At 46.1% G+C, this 20,233-nt stretch overlaps 1 protein-coding gene across 1 annotated transcript in view; it reads right to left on the bottom strand.

Annotated features, from left to right (window-relative positions):
* Positions 1 to 224: 224 nt before the first annotated feature.
* Positions 225 to 20,233, bottom strand: part of WNT9A (Wnt family member 9A) — an 83,471-nt gene continuing 63,462 nt past the window's right edge. Inside the window, exons 3-4 of the mRNA XM_074283115.1 lie at positions 17,933 to 18,195; positions 225 to 6,958 (exon numbers count right to left, since the gene is read on the bottom strand). Coding sequence (XP_074139216.1) covers positions 6,473 to 6,958; positions 17,933 to 18,195 — 749 coding nt within the window. The 3' untranslated portion in view covers positions 225 to 6,472. The remainder of the gene's footprint in view (positions 6,959 to 17,932; positions 18,196 to 20,233) is intronic.

Here is a 20,233-nt window from a genome sequence, read left to right on the forward strand (position 1 = left end):
ATGTCTCCAACTTTTTTTAACCATCACAACTATGAGCTCCTTGTGGGCCAAAATGGACTCCTAGCTGGCCTTTTTTATATTTACCCTATAGCTCAGCTCAGAATCTGTACATGGGAGATAAATAATGTCTATTGAATTAAATGTTATGTGCCCCCCAGTATCTTTTTCTTTATGTCCCTTCTCCTCCTCGTCCCATGAACAATGAAAGACAAGCACCAACTATAATTTAAAATACATTTATTTATTGTTTTCATTTTGTTCTCAGGTTTTTGTTATACAAAGGTGTTAAATAACTTAAATACATTCTCCACAGTCACTCAGAATCAGATTTATACCTACAAGCTGTACACATGAGGTAGAGAAAAATAATTTAGGCTCTCATAAGACAAAAAAGAATACACAAATTCTTCATAGGTTAGTGTTCATCTTTCCCAAGCCCTTATCCCTTCAACACTTCTCAGCAGGCCCTCCGCTTGCCTCCCTCCCTCCCTCCTTTCCAACAAGGTTGCTCTCATCCAAAGCAAATGCTAACGTTCATACTCTGAGCAGGCCAGGCTGGGCTTGGGAGGGGGACAGGGACCAAGGGACTAGGCTGGGTCAGGGGATTGGTTGATTCTAAGGAACTCCCTTAATAAAAACGAGCTTCAGTTCCTTCCACTGAACTACAGGGTTTCCAGACCCTTCAACATCTTGGCCACCCTTCTCAGGTCTAGCTCCAGTTTTGAGAGAAAGAGACACAAAGAAATGAGGGGAATGGGAAGGAAGGGAAAGAACTGGAGTAAAATCATAGATAAACTCTACATTAGACGTGCCCCTTCTAGAACAGGCTTGGGAGACCATCTAGTCAAACCCTAACATTTTACAGGTGAGGAAACTGAGGTCCAAAGCAGCTGCCCAAGGTCACAATCAGTGCTGAAAGTCAAACCAAGGCCCTCTGACAACAAAGCCAGCGCTCCTTCCACTTGGATGACACATACGTACTCTTCCAGATCTAAAAACTGTGATCTGAGCATGAAATCAAGGAGAGAGTGCAGGAGCAAGAGAAAAGGAGGGAGAGGGACCCCATCCCCACCTCCCAGCTCTGGACATCTTCCTCAGAGGGGCCTGTCTGTGGTAGGAAGAGGCAGAGGATGCAGGGAGGAGAAAAGCATCTCTAGGAGACTCCCAAGTCAAAGCTGGAGGCTGGGGAGGGCCCCCCTGAGGACCCCCTGCTTGCCAATATTCCTGGCTTCAGGAATGGGTAGGAGAGAGAACACACACAGAACACACAGAATCACAGAGAGCAGACATACCCATAGAACCCTACAGATTAGACACCGACACACACAAATGCACAGAGTCACAGACCAAACACACACACACACACACACACACACACACACACACATACACACACACACACACACACACACATCCTTGAACTAATTCCTTCTGGAGCTCTGGGCCCATTCCACTTGGCCAGAGGTGGAGAAGACCACATGTTCTTAGTTCTTGGCAGGGCTGCTAGGGTTTCCGGAGAGAAGACTGAAGTTTCAGGCTTCTTTTGGATTCCTTCTCCATACATACGTGTGCAGAACCCTGACCAGGAATTTTTTCATCCAGGAAAAGGAACACAAACACTGACAAGTGGTAGAAAAGGCATTGTCAGTAAAAAGGGAAAGGGAGAAGTGCTGGCTTGGACGCTGCCCCCGTGTGTTCTGAGTGGTGGTAAAGGGCGTCAGGGGGACACAGACTGCCATCTGGTAGTTTCTGGTTTAGATTAATTATTTTTGCTAAGTGCTAAGCTCTTTTTTATCCCCACTACTAAAAAACTACAAATGCTGTCTGTCAATGCCTCTAAATTTCACACCCTTGGGCAACGCCCTAGTCACCCTGCCTTATACATCAGAGACACTAAAATATAGTGGGCAGAGAGCTGGGCTTAGAGTCTAGAAAACCTGGATTCAAGTCCCCTCTCTTATATTTAGTATTTCACCCCAGCCAAATCATTTAACTTTTGTGTACTTTAAGCACTAAGACTTATTTCTTAAATCCTATTATCTGCACTGTTTAAAAAAAAAAAAAAAAAAAAAAAAACTTTCTGTGTATATATGTATATATACATATATATATTATACATATATACACATACACACAAGTATTTTTGTTTTTTTTTTCTCCTAGAAATCTCGGTCACATGAGTCCAATAAATAAGAGCATGTGGGTATTTCAGGTATAGGCAGAGAACCACCTCACTTAAACCTGAACACACATACACAACACAAGATACACATATACAACACACAATACACACACCACAATATATTCATACATAAAATAAACAAAACAGCAAACATTTTTTATTTGCCTTGTTTAAAAAAATATTACATTTTCTTAATATTCTTGAAATAAAGCTAAATGTGATAATTGATTTTTTAAAAAAAATCCTCTTCCTTTATCTTGGGACCTTCCCCTAAAGATATATAAATAAATGGGTGCCCTGTGCCTCTGCCCGGGCAGTCTTGTCACCGAGGGTATGAATAGTTTCATCCCTCTGCCTCCGCGGAGCCCAGCCATTTCAAAGGGAATGGGGAATGGAAAGATGAGAGAAAGAGCCCCTCTTCCCCAGCTCCAACTCTTTTGAAAGTTATATCTGTCCATAACTGTTGGGAGAGTGTTGGGCAGGGGAGGGGAGGAGGATTGTTTTCTTTAAAAATAAAAATTCTAAAAGCCTTTAAACTTGGCTTCCCTTGTCAGAACAATGAGACTGTCTACACTCTCTCCTTCTCGCCCAAAATACTCATTAGGATTTATCTGGAGATTAAGAGGGCAAGTCAAGCAAAACTAAAAACTAAATCATCAACAAACCCTCCTATCCCCACTCCAGGCTCACTGGTGTGGTAGAAAGAACACTGACTACTTGGAACCAGGTAACCTGCCAGTACTAACCCACATGATTAGGCCGATTAGGGGTGGGTCTCAGTGTTTCCTCCTCTGTGAAATGGGTGAGGTGGGGTGGGAATGGAAATAGACCTTTCTGGCCCTAAATCTGTGATCTTTATTCTGTCTTTAGGTCCTGACTGGCATTTCCCCTACCTTGGAGAGCTCAGAATTCATACGCCACCTGATCATATATGAGGTGAGTCTGTACTATTTATTCCAATATATTTAATTTTTGCTTTTTTTCTTCTGGACCACAGGAGAATAAACCTTACTATTTACAATATATAACAGGAAAGTGAGATATCTACATTAATATAAATATGTTTAATTTGGTTTTTTTGTTTTGTTTTTATTTTAAATACAGTGACTCTCCCAGGCTTCAGTGTGTGAATTAGGACACCAGGAGTTTTCCTTCAGTAGTTCTTCATGCCTGCTCCTGACTGCACTTCTCTAATGATTTCCTAGCTCTTCTCTCTCACTTGTCAAACATGTGGCTTGGAAAAAGAAAAATTATACACACACACATTTTATATTTATATATATGTACATACATACACACATTGCTCATATATACATATATACACACACATACATATACACACAAAGAAAAATATACATATATTTATATATATATATATATATAAACACTGTCACAAGCTATTGTATTACCCATTCAGCTCCTTTACCTCCAAAACACACAACTAGGCATAGCAGAATAACACTAAATTCTATGACTTAAGAATTATCTCCAGGTAAAAGCCATCAGGCTCCATCCTAGTATCATCTGCCTTCCTTACCCCTAAGAGAAAGGGCTTCCCTTCAGCTGAAGGCTGCTCGAGAGCAGGGGCTGTATTCTGCCTTTCTTTGTACCCCCAGCACTTAGCACAGTGCCTGGCACCTAACAAATGCTTGTTGACTGACTTCTGCATGGGAGAGATCGAGAGAGGGAAAGGCACACACAGGCAGGGCTTTGACACCACATTCAAACCAGAAGTTTCTTTGGGAAAGTTTGTGACAATAAATACATGTCGCCTTGAGAACAGATGAGGGCAGGGAGGGCGACCTCCAGTATGGCAGCCCTTCCTACGCCATCCTGTTCCAGTTGCACCAATAAGATGGTGTTTTACAAATGGCTTCATTGATTGCACCTCCTCCTCTACCAACCAAAAGCCATTCCCCACCCTCATTCGACACCAAAAAACCCCCCACAAAAACTCAGGGCATTCCAAGTCCTTTGTCAACCCGACCCCACCCACCTGCTTCCCAAACACCCCCCCCCAAAATAGTATGCACTTCATATGATCGAACCTAAGAGAATGTCTTCTCTCCGGTTCCCCACCAATCTTAGCCTCCCCCCAGAATTCCTCTTCCCACCCCCAACCCTGCAGTAGAAGGACAACAGGGAGTAGGGGCCACGTGTGAGTTAACCTACCCAAAGGACCTTCACACACCCCTTTTCTCCAGTCCTTCATCCCCTCATCCCTCCAAGGCCAAGTTCAGGAGAACCCAGCCAAAGGAAGCTCAGCCAAATCTTCCAGTCTCGGGGAAAGATAAAACAGAACAAATCCAAAGGATCGACCTGGTTATGGCTGCTTCACTACACCGGGAACCCCGGGCCAAGGGCCAACAGCTCATGATATCCCAGGGGAGGGGAACAAAGTTAAAGCTCTCCGTGTCTCTTTGAATCCCAGTGCACTCAAGAGTTTCTAGGAGGACATGGTGGGGGTTGGATCTACTTCACAGCTTTAGAAGCATGGATTTTTTTTTTATGGGGGAGGGCCAGTCCTCATGATGTCACCCTCTCAACTCAGGCAGAGAGGGCACTGGGCTTCAGCATCCCCGATTATTCATCGGACAGGAACAGTTGTGTGTGTGTTTGTGTATATGTTTATATCTTTTTGTTTTGTTTGAAAAAAAAAATTCTTCAATTTAGTGGTTTCCAGAAAGAAAAAAAAAAAAAAAAACACAATATAAAGCAGAGTCAAGGGAGGAAGAAGGGAGCAGGGCAAACCAAGAGGCAGGGGTGGGCCAGCTACACCACTTGGGTGGATGGTCAATGGATAAAGGCCAGACGGGTACAATCCCCTCATCCAAATGCGAGGCTCTTACTGCTCCTACTCGCGCTCTGCCCACCCCTTCAGAAGTAGGAAATGTGCGCAAGGATGAGACAAGATGCGCAAGGGGTAGGGAATAATAATAATAATTAATAATATTAATCATAACGAGTGACAACAAAAAATAATCACTGACATTTGTCACTAGAAGAGAAGTGCCTGGTGTCCTTCTAGAAAAGAAGGGAAGGGGAAAATCCAATTAACTCAATCCCCTGGCAGGACAAGAACTGGGAAGGAACAGGGGCCGAGCGTCCGATTCCCTGATTCAAAGACTCCAAAGACAGCCTTCTAGTGGTCTTGCTTTCCAAAGTCAGTGATAGTGCTGGGGGAGGGAGCTTAGGGAACCAGCTGGGCCAGGCATGAGCCTGCCTTCTCTGGACTCCTGTCTCTTGGGGGTTTCCGAAGTCTTCCCCTGTGCCTGCACCCCTGTGGGTGAGGCACTGAGGGGAGCACCCTACACAGAAAGCCAGAAGACGGGATCGCAAAACCTTTAAGCTGGATAGGGACTCGGCCGGCAGGGTTAACCTGTGCAGAGAGCGTGAATCCTGGAGACAGGATCCTCCTGTAAGGGCCACAGATGAGCTCCATCCACGGAAAACGCTTCCTGCTCAGAAAGCCCATTCCTCGTTAGGGTATCTCATCGTTAGAGAGCGTTTCCCACCCATTGGGTGAGAAAGCTCCACCTCCACTGGGTGAGCCCTTCGCCCGGGTTGTATTCCCTCACTGCTACGACTGAGGCTGGGGGAAATCCAGTTACTCGAGTCCTGAGGCAAGAGGAGGCCGGACTCCAAGTCCCTTCCAGCTTAAGAGCTCTGTTTGCTGGTCCTCGGGCAGCGCGGGCTTTAATAAGGACCGCCCTCTTCCTCTCTGGTCTCCAAAAAGGGAGACGTCGGTCCGCTTCTCTCCTCTTCCTCCCCGCTCCCTCCGTCCTAATCAGAGAGCCTGGGGAGAGAGTGCGGGAAAGAGGGAGGAATCCCACAGACCCCTGGACGTCTTGCCTCGGGTTCGGGAAATAGTCAGCAAGAGATGGAGAAAACGCCTGACACCGGGGAGGGGAGGGGCAGATCTGCGGGGATACTTCAGGAAGAGCTGGCAGCTGGGGTCCCAGAGTCGGAGGGGAGGGGAGGGGAGGGGAGGGGGAAGGGTTCGAAGGTCATACAGCTAGGTCGCCCCACCAGCACCCTGCGCGCGCACGACCACACAACCGCGCACTCGAACACACGACCACACATCGCGCGCACACACACACACACACACACACACACACACACACACACACACACACAAAAGTGCTTACATCGTCAACATTGCCTTCTGAATCCAAGAGCCGCCCCTGTCAAACCCTGTGTGGGGGTCTCGAGGCCGGAGTCAGAGCGGAGTGTGCCCCCTCCCCACCTCAGCCCCAGAGGGGGAGGAGAAGGCAGGCGCGAGGGCGGTCAGTCTTTGCAGGTGTAGACCTCCTCCCTCTGGGTGCACTGCTTGCACTCCACGTAGCAGCACCAGCGGACCTGGCACTGGCAGGGCCGCGTCACCACCCGGCTCTGCGTGTTGTGCCCGCGGCCGCAGCACATGCTCTCGCAATTCTTGTCCTTGTAACACTTCCGGCCAGCCGTGCCCGGAGAGAACCGGCTCGCCAGGCAGAAGCTGGGGGAGTCATCCAAGTGCACGAGGTCTGGGGTGCGCGGGAGAGGGTCGGCGCCCGGCCCGGAAGAGCCCAGCGCCCTGCGCGGAGGCGGGATGTCCCCGGCCTCGCCCGTCGCCTCGTTGGTGGTGCTCCCCACCTTGAGGGAGGACTCGTACTTCTGCTTCAGCTGTTTGCCCACCTCGTGGAACGGGGAGAGCTGGCGCCAGCAGGTGCGCACGGTGCAGGAGCCCGAGACCCCGTGGCATTTGCAGGTGGTCTCCACGCCAGCCTTGATCACCTGGGGAAGAAAGGAAGCAGGTGGGAGAGTTATGGGGGGAGAGGAGGAACAAGCACCCCTGCCCCCTCCTGAGCTACCCCGGGAGCAAAGGGGTGAGCAGTCCTCGGAGAAACAGCCGCGTTCAGCAAACGTGGACTGCGCCGTGCCTACTTAGCAGGCCCCTCGGGGATGACCCGGGAAACCACCAGTCCCGGGAAGGGGAGGGCGATCAGGAATAAGACAGCAGTACAAACGACCCAAAATAAATAAAGGGCTGGGACACTGTTAAGAAGGAAGAAGGAGGCTGGGGATCACTCTCACCTGCGAGAAGGGGAGCCTCGCGCACAGAAAGCTTGATGGGGAAGAACTGGTCCCGAAACAAAGATTTTAACAGAACAACAGTTAGTTCGGGACAAGAAAGAATCAGGCAGGGAGAGGAAATCAGAGCGGATAAACAGGGTGTCCAGCAAGAGCTCTTTCTGCGTTTTGAATGTAAGAGGAAAATGGGAAGGTAACTTGGAGTCATCATAATGGAGAGCCCTAATACCAGGATAAGGGACTTCTATTTTGTTCATTAGGTCATGCGGAACCTCTGTGATCTGTGTATGTGGAGGACCACTCTGGCTGTACATGCAGGACGTTCTGGAAAGAGGGGGAAGCTCTGTTTAAGAGGCTTTATCAAGACTGGGCAGGGACAGCTGGGTGGCGCAGTGGAGAGAGCCCCAGCCCTGAAGTCAGGAGGACCCCAGTTCAAATCTGGCCTCAGACACTTAACACCTCCTGGTTGTGTGACCCTGGGCAAGTCACTTAACCCCAAATGCCTCAGGGGAAAAAACTGGGCCAGCAAAAGATAAAGCAGCAGTAGTGTCCAGTCAGTTGCTGACACATGGGATGGGGGAGAGAGAAGTCAAAGATGATGCTGGGATTTGAAGGCTTCATGAGGAGTGGGGCAGTGGGGGAGTGGGCTCTATCATAGAGACTCTCTTTCTGTTTCACCCACCACCACCAGATCTACCTTCCTGACATGTTATTTTTGACATGTCACTGTCTTGCTCAGAAATCATTGCCTCCAGGAAAAAGTCCAAACTCCCAAGTCTGACATTCAAGGCCCTCCACCCTCCTTGTCTTGACCTTCTCCTCTAACTTCCACTTTAGCAATGCCAGTCTCCCTCCTTACAGCCCCATAGGTTCACTTAATCAAAATCCACCAAAGAAACCAAGATCCCTTTGGCTCTGGTGCCTGGAACTTAGTTGGGATGGAAATGCCAGGCAGTGGAAAGAGCTCTCTAGTGTTATGAAGACTCTTCAGAGTCTCCTGTGACTTTGTGAAAATTAAGACATTTCCTAGGTTATTTCTAAAGTTCCTTTTGGATATAAATCTTTCAGTTCTGTTTTTTAAATCATCAGCCCAAAGGACTATCAAACCCTTTGATCCAGCAGTGTTTCTACTGGGCTTATATACCAAAGAGATCTTAAAGAAGGGAAAGGGACCTGTGTGTGCAAGAATGTTTGTGGCAGCTCTTTTTGTAGTGGCCAGAAACTGGAAACTGAGGGGATGCTCGTCAGCTGGAGAATGTCTGAACAAGTTACAGTATGTGAATGTTATGAAATATTATTGTTCTATAAGAAATGATCAGGAGAATGATTTCAGAGAAGCCTGGAGAGACTTACACTAACTGATGCTGAGTGAAGTGAGCAGAACAACGAGATCATTGTACACAGTAACAGCAAGAGTATATAATGATCAATTCTTATGGATGTGGATCTTTTTAGTAATGAGATGATTCAGGCCAGTTCCAATAATCGTGTGATAAAGAGAGCCATCTGCACCCAGAGAGAGGACTGTGGGAAATGAGTGTGGATCACAACATAGCATTGTCATTCTTTTTGTTGTTTGCTTGCATTTTATTTTCTTTCTCATTTTTTCCTTTTTGATTGGATTTGTCTTGAGCAGCAAGATAATTGTATAAATATGTATAGGATTTAACATATATTTTTACCATGTTTAACATATATTGGATTACTTGCCATCTAGGGGATGGGGTAGAAGAAGGGGGAAATTTTGGAACCCAAAGTTTTACAAGAGTCAATGTTGAAAAAATCATCTATGCATAAATAAATAAAAGGCTTTAATAATTTTTAAATCATTATTAACACAGCCAAGAATTCAACAACCATTTTAAAGTTATTACTATGTCTCAGACACTGGCAATATAAATATGAAAGGAATTAAGCTCCTGATCCCGAGGAGTTTAGTTATTAATGAGGAAAAGATGAGTGTGCTCTCTGCTTGCTGAGGGCAGGCCCCAGAATGATGAGTTCGGGATGCCACTGTACTCAAGGGCCAAGGACAAATGGAGAGGGAGGAGGAGAAAGGGGAGCTATGTTATTTGTAATTATCAGGGTCCATGACAAGAAGAGATTAAGCTGATAGTTTATGTGCATCCAGAAGGGGTAGGGACAAAGAGAAAGAGAAGCAGGGACGGGAGGGAGAATACTTTGTCATTTTGATCCTTGAGCTAAGGGAAGTTTAGCTGAGCCTGGAGAAAAATTGCCCGGGGACTTTGAAATCCCAGCATCATCCAATCCCTTCTGCCAACAATAGCCTCGAACTTGGAGGTGGGGGAGGGGCAAGTTAAAAGTCAGTAAAAGTCATCAGCTGAGATATCCCAGACGTGCTTTCACACACCAGGATCCCACTGACTCCTCAAGAGGCAGAGGCCTTGAGACAGGGGAATAAACAATGGATTTAGGGGTCAGCAAGCATGGATTTGAGGTCCCTCTTCTATTATTTATAGAATCTTTTCCCTGGATTTTAGTTTTCCCAGGCTGTAAACTGTGAAGGTTTGAACCAGATGATCTCTAAGGCTTCTCCTAGCTTACAACTTGGGATTCCTACTCTGACTAGGATACATGGAGTTCCAAGTGGCTCTATTGACAAATTTCAGAATTTGGACTGAAAAAAAAATTTACATCTTTACTTTCACTGTCTTTTGGTGTCTTTTGAGATCCTATAGATTTTATTTCCTGCACTTAAAAACATTCTGCTTAAGAGAGCCCTTCAAGGGATTGTCAAAGAGCTCCTACTTAAATTTGGGGCTACCCCAGCTTGTTTCATGGCACACATATAACTCAAGGCCATGGGATGGCAAGATTGAAACTAAAAAGAGAAGGCTGTGGAGGATACAATAACTGACTTTAAGTATCTGAGGAGCTGCCATGTAAAAAGGGAATTAGATTTAGTGTGCCCAATGCCAGAGGGCAGAATTAAGTACCAAGGATGGAAGTGGTCAAGAGACAGATTTAGGTTTACATATAGAGGCAGCCTGGTGCTTTGAATATGGAGTACAAAGACTTGGATCCAAGTCCCAGCTCTTCAATTTGCTCTCTCTGTGACTTCCAACAAGTCCCTTTGGGATACACCTTCCTGCTCTGTGACTTACAGTAGATTATAATGGGAACTAATGGGATGCTTCAAGCTGTCTCATATTTTAAAAAAATCACCTTCTCACCCCTGATATTCTTCCGGTTGCAAAGCCTAAAATGCCACACCAGAATCATGGGCAATTCAAATGACAATTGGGCAGGTACGTGGTGAATCCAAGGGGACTGCAGTCCATGCTCAACTATGACGAATACAAATGTGACACAAAAGATGCCATCCAGGATATGGGATGAGAAAGAAAAATGCTATCAGAGCCCAGAGCAAGAGTGAGGTACTGTTAAAGGGAAGGCCATCAGCATGCTGGGTAGCCCATGCACAACTGGATCATTTATGGGAGTCTGAGGGTTAAGAGCCATCCAGGATGAGAGGGTATGGATGGGCTGTGATCTGCCCCACTGGAGAGTATGCCTATCATCCCCCTGGGGGATAGTGCATATTCCCTATTCCCACATTCCTACAAGGTAAGCTAACCCTACATAAATTCCAGCTTTCCAATTTAGTTATTTTGGGACCCATTTTTTTTTAATGCTGAGATTAAAGGCAGCTAGGTAGTATGGTGGATAAAGCACCGGCCCTGGGATCAAGAAGACTTGAGTTCAAATGTGACTTCAGACACTTGACACTAGCTGTATGACCCTGTGCAAGTTATTTAACCCATTCCCTAGACATAAATTAATGAATGCTGAGATTATAGAGCTTCCACTTGAATTTGCTTAAGAGTCAGTGTCCTAAAAGAATTAAAAAAGAGAGAGAGAGAAGAGCTTGTGGGAACAAAAATCATATAACAGAATATAAAAGAGATTCTCATGCAAAATTCTTCAGCCCAACCCTAATATCACTATCCTGACTTTTGTCAGGTATGAAAAACTCCCTTCTTTCACAGACCCAGTTTCAGTACCACCTCCTCCACAGCCTTTCTTGCCCTCCTTTGTTTATAGAATTATACATTTAAAGCTGGAAAGTACCTTAGAAGCCATCTATCTAGACTAATCTCTCATTTTAAGGTAAGGAAACTAAGACCCAGAGAGTGACTCGTGTATCAACTGGAAGAAGCAAGACTAAAATTCTCCAAAGCTAGCCTTCTTCCCATGGGGCCAGTCTGCCTATCCAGGTATTTATGGGTACAAGTCCTATACTTCCTATGATATTTAAATTCTGCAGCCAGAATAACATTTCCAAGGATTTTGTAATACATGGAAGATGCTTAGACTTGGGAGCTGGAAGATACAATAAAGGCCCCTTGGTCCAAATTTCTAGGCAAGAAAACCAAGGCTCACAAAGGGTAAATAATTTAATGTTCAAAGTGGCAGACACCAAATTGAGGATACTTTCCATTGTCTTTTTTATTGAAACTATCCCCAATTCTCTAAGGCTTCCCTCAGCAAGTACTTGTCCTTGCTATATTTACTTTAAAGATGGAGAAACTGAGGGTCACAGGGCCTCATGAAGAGTGACTTTCCCCCAACGTTAGTCAATATCTAAGCCAAGGCTCCAAGCCGGGACCCCAGGCTGCCAGGTCAACATCCCTCCCACCATTCCAGCACTGTATCTCTAGAGCTGGGGAGCACCCAGGAACCTTGAAACTCAATTAAATCTAGCCTCATCCTTTTATAAAAGGAGAAACAGTCTGGGAGAGGTTCTCCAAGGACCACCGGACAACTCAAGTGTTAGGATTTGAGAGCAGGTCTCCTGATTCCAAAACTTGCGCTCTTTCAACTAAAGCACACACAAAGATTAATTCTTCCCCCAAAGCTTGTATCTGGAGGTCTGAAGAGGCAGGAAGTTAAACATACACACACACACAATCTGAATATCAGAAGCAGAAGGGACCTTGGAAGCTGTCTAGAGTACCTCCCTTTTAAAAAAAAGTGGAGGGGGGGGGTGGGAATTGAGGCCTGGAAATGCTAAATGAGTCTCCCAGCTAGCTAGTTAATAGTGGGCCTCCAACTCTGGTCTCCTGCTAACTCAAAACCTGTAGCACAGTACCAAGCATCAAAATAGAATAACAGTTGGAGAAAGGGAACATCCCTGAAGGATAGCAAGCGCCTCCTTGCCCTTGTCCCAGCTCCTTGCCCTTGTCCCAGACCAGCCATGCTTCAGGGAACAGAGCTAGCTCAGGAGAGGGCAGGCTTCCTAGGCGGATTAGGGGGCTTGGGAATGCTCTCTGAGAAGGGAGCAGGGAGAGGAGTCACGTTTGATGATGCTTTGCTGAGAAACCTGGACAAATTTAATTAAAACATCACTTATCCTGGCCCGGTGGAACTAATTGAGTGCTTTTAATATTCTGACTTTTCATTAATAGGTTACAAAAGAGTCCTAGTGTAGAGAGTCCTGTGGTGGGGTAAAGGGTGAGAGAGACAAAAAGGAAACTAGCTTTTTCTGATTAAATCTGCACTCGAGACCACCCTCCCCAGCAACGGGCCGAGACCCAGCCACCCCCCCCAAACAGCTGAAGGAGGGAGAGGGGCTTTGGCAGAGAAAGGGGGGAAATTGGTTTTTTAATAAGTGGGCAATTCAGAACTTCTGCTTCCCAATAAAAGGGAGCTCACAGAAGTCCTCGCTCTAATTACCTCATCTTCACACCAGACAAGCTGGGTCTTTCATTAGCTATTGAGGTCATATGGCAAGCACTTAGTACGACATGACAGGTCTGATGGACTCCTGGGCTGGGGGCACCACTGGGGGATAGATTAGGAGGGAGAAAGTATGTGAAGGGGAAAGAAAGTGCTGGAAAAGGCCGGCCTCCCCCCACCCAGAGACACACAGCGCCCCCCCCCCCCCCCCCACCGTCTGGGGCCGGGGCCGGGAAGGGAGGAGGGCCGCGTTGTCCCGGGGATTACTGGCTCAGCTAGGAAGCCCCCCCCCCCCCCCAAGCCCCCGGGCTCAGCACCACGGGGCCGATTCCAGAGACGGGCCAGCCGGCAGGCGGGAAACGGGGAAGGCGCGCTGTCAGGGAGACGGGGAGAGACCACCGGCGTGGCCGGGCTCTTCCCCTCCCCGGCCAGCGCCAAAAGCCCGGGAGCTCCCCGCCGAGCCCTGGCAGATTGGCGAACGACAACCTGGCCGCGTAATCGCGCGGGGCAGCCTCGGGGAGGAAGAGTCCTCGTCAGCGGCTGAGCTCCCATTTCTTTAAGGCTCGCAAAACGTTCTCCTACCACGACCCCGCACGGTGCGGAGAACAAAGCTCCCTTCCCGTTTGTAGGGGGCGGGGAAGGGGAGAAACCGACTCCAGAAGGCAGCCCGGTATGTGGGAAACGGCTCTGGAAGCAAAAGGCTTGGGTTTGAATCCCGACTCAGCTGGCTGCCTCCGGGACTCGGAGGGGGTCATTTATCTCCCTGATCGGTAAAGTTCGGGGGGTGGTCAATCAGTCAATGAGCATTTATTAAGCACTTGCTGTGTGCAAGCACTAAGAAAGAGAAGAAAGGGAGATTAGATAATTTGCAAGGACTCCCCCGTGCGCCATGGCCCGCTGAGTTACCCAGGGGTCACACAACCAGTAAATATCCATGCCAGGATTCCTGACTAATGATCGTTCCTCCTACAACACACTGCTTCTATATTACACCAATAAATCACAGAATTCAACTCAATAAATCTCCAATCCCACCCCCTGCTCCGATCCCCAGATCCTACCCAGCAGCGAAGGGACTATCTCCTTCCTTTTTTTCTGGACATCGTGCTGGCCTAGGATAGGCCTTTTTAAAAAAGCAACTGCTATCGGTGAACCCCACCAACACCCCCCCTTCCCCATTAGCAGCTGTTAGGTCAAGCTCCATCCCCCCCCCCTTCCCTCTTGTTCCTGTACAGCGGATTGTTTTTTCATCTAAATGTTAAACTTCTTATTTATCTGTGTCTGATTCTATCTGCCTCCACTGAAATCCTCCTCTCTCCTCTCCTCCTGGGATCCACAACAAGATCTGGCAGCTCCCACCAAGCAGCGGGTCTTTGAGTAGGGGCCAAAAACAGCTCAGTTGCTTGTCCTCAGACTACAGACACACGGTCTAAGCGTGAGGAGGCTCATCGCTGGGAGGGTAGCCGCAGGTGGTAGCATGTTAGGCCACGGCACTGCCTACTTAGGGGGAGAGGGACTCTGGTTTGGGTGGGTCAAACAAGCCTGGGGATGGATTCAGATGAAATCCTACAAATCCTTCGCACAACTTTCATCTGGGCGGTTTCAGCCCCTCAGTCACACCTCCTGAGAAATGTTTAGACTGGCTCTGCCATGTAGTCTTGGTGCTCCCTGTCCATCCTGTGTCATCTGAAAATGGATAAGTCTTCTGTCTTCATCCAAGTCATAGACAAAACTGATGAACAAAATAAGGTCCAAAAAGATTCCTGGAGCACTGTCCTAGAGACTCTTTCTGGGTGGATAGCAATCACGTTAGTAATGTTTTTTGTGAATCATTTTTCAATGAACTATGAAATTACATATATATATATATATATATGTAATATATATGTAATATATATCCCTGCACAGACAGATATCTTCTAAAATCTGTAACTGGACCTGCAGCATTTCCCTGATCTACATTCCAGTCAAAAAAGCACATCAGTTTGCTTTGGCTTGACATGTTCACAGTGAACCCATGCTTGTTCCCAGTGACCACAGAATCCACAGTCTTACAAAACACTTGCTGCTATTCCAGGCTAGGATCAATTTTAACCTCAAAGGTCAGAGGCCACCACTAATCTTAAATGTCAAAAAGACCAATTCAGTTAGTCACATATTGGGTTTTGTATGGGGCTACCTCCTAGACAGTAAAGGTCAAGTCTCTCATTGTATCCAGGACCATCTCCAGTCATCCTGATCTCTCTCTGGCCACTGGATCCTGATGGCTTTGGAGGGGGAAGTGAGGCAGATGCCCTTGCCCAGCCCAACCTCTCTTAAATTTAATTCACGTGCATGTCCTAACATCCCCTCCCTGATAACATGGTCCTCTTCAAGAGCAAAGGACGAGCAAGGGCTACAGAGATGACACGAAAGAAAATGCGTACCCTCTAGGAGTTTTAATTTCTTTCTTAAAATCAGTCTCCAACAAAATTTGGGTTTTTGGACTCAGGATAATTTCAGCATAATTTCTTTTAAGACCAGGTCAACAAGGCATAATGGAGAGAGAAACACTTGATTGGGAGTCTGAAGTCTCTAGCACAACCCATTTAAGTGACTTGCCCAACATTACACAATCTTTGAGCCTTAATTTACTCATCAGTCAGACAGGGTACTACATGAAGGGATTATCATACTACCATGAGACAACAAATATGAAAGAACAAATTGTTATCACCAATGGGAAGAATTGTCAATAGCAAGGTTATTGTTATATAATCTGCTGCCTCTATCTGGGACAAAACACCATGATCCCTTCAATCAGGATGAGTGGACCCCTTCCTCTCCACACATCAAGGTATCCTTTCTCCAATCTCCCCACCTTCTTGATTCATTCAGCAATTAATAAAGGGGGGAAGGCACTGTACTATGAAGTAGGGGTTATAGTAAATAGAGCCCTAGACCTGCAATCAAGATAACTTGAGTTCAAATTCAGCTTCACTTAGTAGCCTAAAACCCTGGGCAAATTACTTAATCTCTGTCTGCCACAGTTCCCCAACTGTAAAATGGAGGATAATAACAGCACCTATCTCCTGAAGATGCTATGAGCATCAAAAGAAATTATATCTACAAAATATTTTACAATCCTTAAAGTGATATATAAATATTAGTTATCATTGCTGTTAGTATTAACTCTAGATTTAGTTTATTGTTAATTCACTGAGTTGGACCAGGGATTTTGAGCCTCACTTTCTTATATAATGGAAGAATGTTGGACTCAATGATTTCTAAGCTCCTTTTAGGTGTTTATACCATTAATATGATGATTATTATTACTAATGATATCAAACATCACCATGTAGTTAGATCATGCTTTAATGTTTACATAGCACTTACAAAAGCATTATTTCATTTATACCTACAGCAACCCTGTCAGACAGGGACTATTTCCATTAATATTCCCATTTTACAGATGAGGAAATTTGGGAAAGTAAAGTGATTTGTCAATAGTTAACCCAGCTGAGAAGTATCAACGGGGAAAAAAAAGGATTCTAACCCAGATCTCTAACTCCAGGTCAAATGCATCATGCTAGCCACGGATCACGTTTTGTGGTCTTAACATCCTATGTTTTATGCCTTTAGAGACTTAAGGGAAATGTCAGTGAATATGCAGTCATAAGACCTGGATAAATATGACCAGATATACCAAAGACAAAGGCTGAAGAAGCTCTAGTTTTAAATCCTATAATCCCCATGGTCCTAGGATTGCTGCTGTGACACACCTTCTGAAGGCTGTCCCATGGGGGATGCTGCTCTGTTATTCAAGGAAGCTACCCAGAAACACAAGAAAAAATTCAGACACAGTTACACCCTGGAGATAACATTGTATTTAAAATCAGAGAATTTCAAAGCCCTGCAATACCATGCATACTATGTATGACTTTGAATATATCTGTCATCACAAAAGCCTTCCAGCTTCCCCATCTGTGTTTGACTAGGCTATCACTTTGCCGATTAAATCCAGTCATCATTAAGCAAGTGTGACCAGAGAATTGAGATGGTTCAAAGTGATCAATCCACACTTATGGGAAAGCTGACCCACTGAAGGTGAATGGAACAGAAATAACATAGATATAGCTACAAGAACCAGGTAGAAGTTACAAATTGGTAAATTTGGGCTTGATGTCAGAAAAACTTCCCAGTCATTAGGACCTCCCAAAGTGAAATGGGACACCTTGGGAGGTGCTGGAAGGTACCCACTCATTGGGGGTCTTTGAACAAAGACTCAGTGATTGCCCCCTGAATGTTATATGGGACTTTGATTGAACTATATGCCTACTGTCTCACAACTATTAAATCACAAGATTCTTAAATTCCAAGGATGACCCAAGCCGTCTGTATCCCAAGGAAATCATAAAGGAGGAAAAAGGATGCACATGTGAAAAATGCTTGTAGCAGCTATTTTTGTGGTGGCAAGGAATTGGAGAATGAGTAGATGCTCATCATAAATTGTGGTATATGAAGGTAATAGAATATTATTGTTCTATAAAAAATTGGTGAAGAGGCTGATTTTAGAAAGGCCTGGAAAGATTTGCATGAACTGATGCTGAGCAAAACAAATAGAACCAGGAATAACATTGTACAAAGTAACAGCAAGAATGTGCGATGATCAACTATGAAAGGCTTGGTTCTTCTCAGGGGTTCAGTGATCCAAACCAATCCCAATAGACTTGGGACAGAAAGTGCCATCTACATCCAGAAAAAGAACTAAGGAGACTGAATATAAATCAATATATGCTATGTGCACTTCTCTCTTTTTTTAAATCTCTTCCATGGTTTTTCCCTTTTGTTCCAATTTTTCTCCCCCAACATGATTCATAAAACAATGTGTACTAAAAATAATTAAGTTTACTAGAAAAAAAAAGGATGACCCAAGCCAAGAAGAAAGATAAGGACTGATCCCCTCCTTCTCCCTCTCTATCGGGGGCCCCTGCTCACCTTCATCCCCACCAGGTTGTTGTGGAAGTCCACCCGGGCGCGTAGGTCTTTGCTGGACTTCTTCCCCAGGAACTCTTTGACAAACTTGTTGCTGTACTTGAGGTTGTCCCCGCAGCCGCCCCACTGCCAGGCTTCCCGGTTCTCCAGGTCCGGCGCCTCGTCACAGGTGCAGCGCTCCAGGCGCCCGGCGCTACACGCTTTAGCCAGGGCATGGGTCAAGCCAGCTGAAGAGATGGCATATAGGAAGGCAGTCTCCTTGAAGCCTACCCAGCAGGGAGAAAGAAGGGCAGAAGCCTGGGTTAGCAATATTCCAACGTCCAAATCCCCATCACTAAGCTTTGAGTTTTGTCATTTGTAAAATCAGCAGGACACACTGGATGGATGGCCCCTAAGGGATCCCTTCCAGTTTTGATATTCAGGGCTTCTGATTTGTAGGGGTCAAGTAGGATAAGAATTGGAGGCATTATTTCAATATAGAGGATTGAAGGAGCAATCCCCCCTGGACCAGAGCTGTAGTTCCAAACAGCGTTTAGTGGAAGTACTTCATAAGGTGAAAAATGTGCAACTTGGGGTAGGGCAAGGAATAGCTAAAAGTTCTTTCAGAAAGCAAACTCAGGAAATCATTGGGCCTATCCTCAGTGCCTTCCCACCTCTTCTATCAATGTACCACTATAACATTTCTGTTCCCCTGCTCCCAAAAGTCAGTCTCAGAGGGGAAAAAAAAAAGTTGATAACTTATACTAAAATGTTAGTGACTGGTACAGGCTGAATGCATCTCACCCAGCCCTAAGCTCCACTTATAGGACTGCAAAATACTAAAGCTTGAAGAGACTTTAGAAGAAAGAATATGAGGATTGAAGAAGGGTAGGTGATTTTGGCCAAGAACACACAGGTAATAAGTAGTAGAGTCAGAATTCAAATCCAGGACTTTTTGCTATAAATTGTGTGTGTGTGTGTGTGTGTGTGTGTGTGTGTGTGTGTGTGTGTATGTGTGTGTGTGTGTGTGTGTATGTGTGTGTGTGTGTGTGTGTGTGTGTGTGTTTAACCATCCCCAGATACAAGGCTAGTAGGTAAGGTACATTAAGGAGAGGTGAGGAGAAGGGGCCTTCTTATTGAACCATACCAAATGGCAGCCCAATTAATCACCCATTTACTTCTTGTGGCCTTGGTTGGTATAGCCATAAAGAGGGAGCATAGCTTCTTTGTTGATAACCTCCCAAGAGCTTAAGAAAAAAAGAAGAGAAACCTTGTGGGGGGAGAAGGGAACCCCTCCATAGGGCAGAGAGAAAGGAAAGGGGGGAAAGAATGGGGGAAGAGGCAAAAAGAGGGAAATTCTGCTTTGTAGGAGACAGTGAACATTAGCTCCATTCCCAGGGCCCGGACACCACAACTAGCTCCCACTTCCCCTGTCCCTCTCAGAAGGGGCTGGGTAATACATACTCAGCATGTGTCCAGAGTCATCAGAAACCTAGGCTGGCCAGCCTGGAGCCCTCCCTACCAAGGAAACCCGAGATGTTCCACTGCCTCGAGTTCTCGCTGGGGCACCTCACAACAAGCCAGCAACTGCTCTTGCCAACCAGCTTGCCCTGCCCCCTCCTCCCCACCCCCACTCTCCATCCCCAGGCCAGCACAGCCAGGGGGAGGCAGCATTGTCTAACTGCAGAGACAGGGGACCGACAGCAGGCCACAAGACCCTCCTAGGCCAGCCAGAATGCCTCTGCAGGCGGGCATCGCCAGACCACGTATGCCAGCTGCCCGGGAACAGTAAGTGTGTCCTCCTGCCCAGATCGGTCCCTGAAGAACAGACTACTTTAAAAGGCTGACAAAGCATTTCCTCCTATAACATTCCCCATTTTACAGAGCAGGAAACTGAGGCCCTGGGATATGAAATAAGCACTAGTAAAGCAGGGGAGAAGGGAGTATGACCCAGATTTTCTAAGGATCAGGGCCTTTTCCACAACAACACGCAGTTCTCACATTCCCTAGTTTCCCGTCTGTTTCCACTATCATCACTGTTTATATAGGACCTTGTTATAACCCCCCTGGAAACATCCCACCCTAGGAGAAAGAGCAGTGGAAGTACAGACAGAGGCCAAGCTCAACATGTGCTTCCACTCCCTCACTGCTGCTATACCTTTGGCCAAGACCCTCTTTAATGTCCCCTTCCAGTTCTGACTGATCTGTCCCAGATTAATAATTATCCTACTATTAGTGGGAGGAGGAGGAGCAGCAATAGTAGTAGAATTTTGTTTTGTTTTGTTTTTTGTTTGTTTGTTTTTTTGTTTGTTGAGGCAGTTGGGG

This window comes from Sminthopsis crassicaudata, chromosome 1 (genome assembly GCF_048593235.1).
Source record: "Sminthopsis crassicaudata isolate SCR6 chromosome 1, ASM4859323v1, whole genome shotgun sequence".
NCBI lineage: Eukaryota > Metazoa > Chordata > Mammalia > Dasyuromorphia > Dasyuridae > Sminthopsis > Sminthopsis crassicaudata.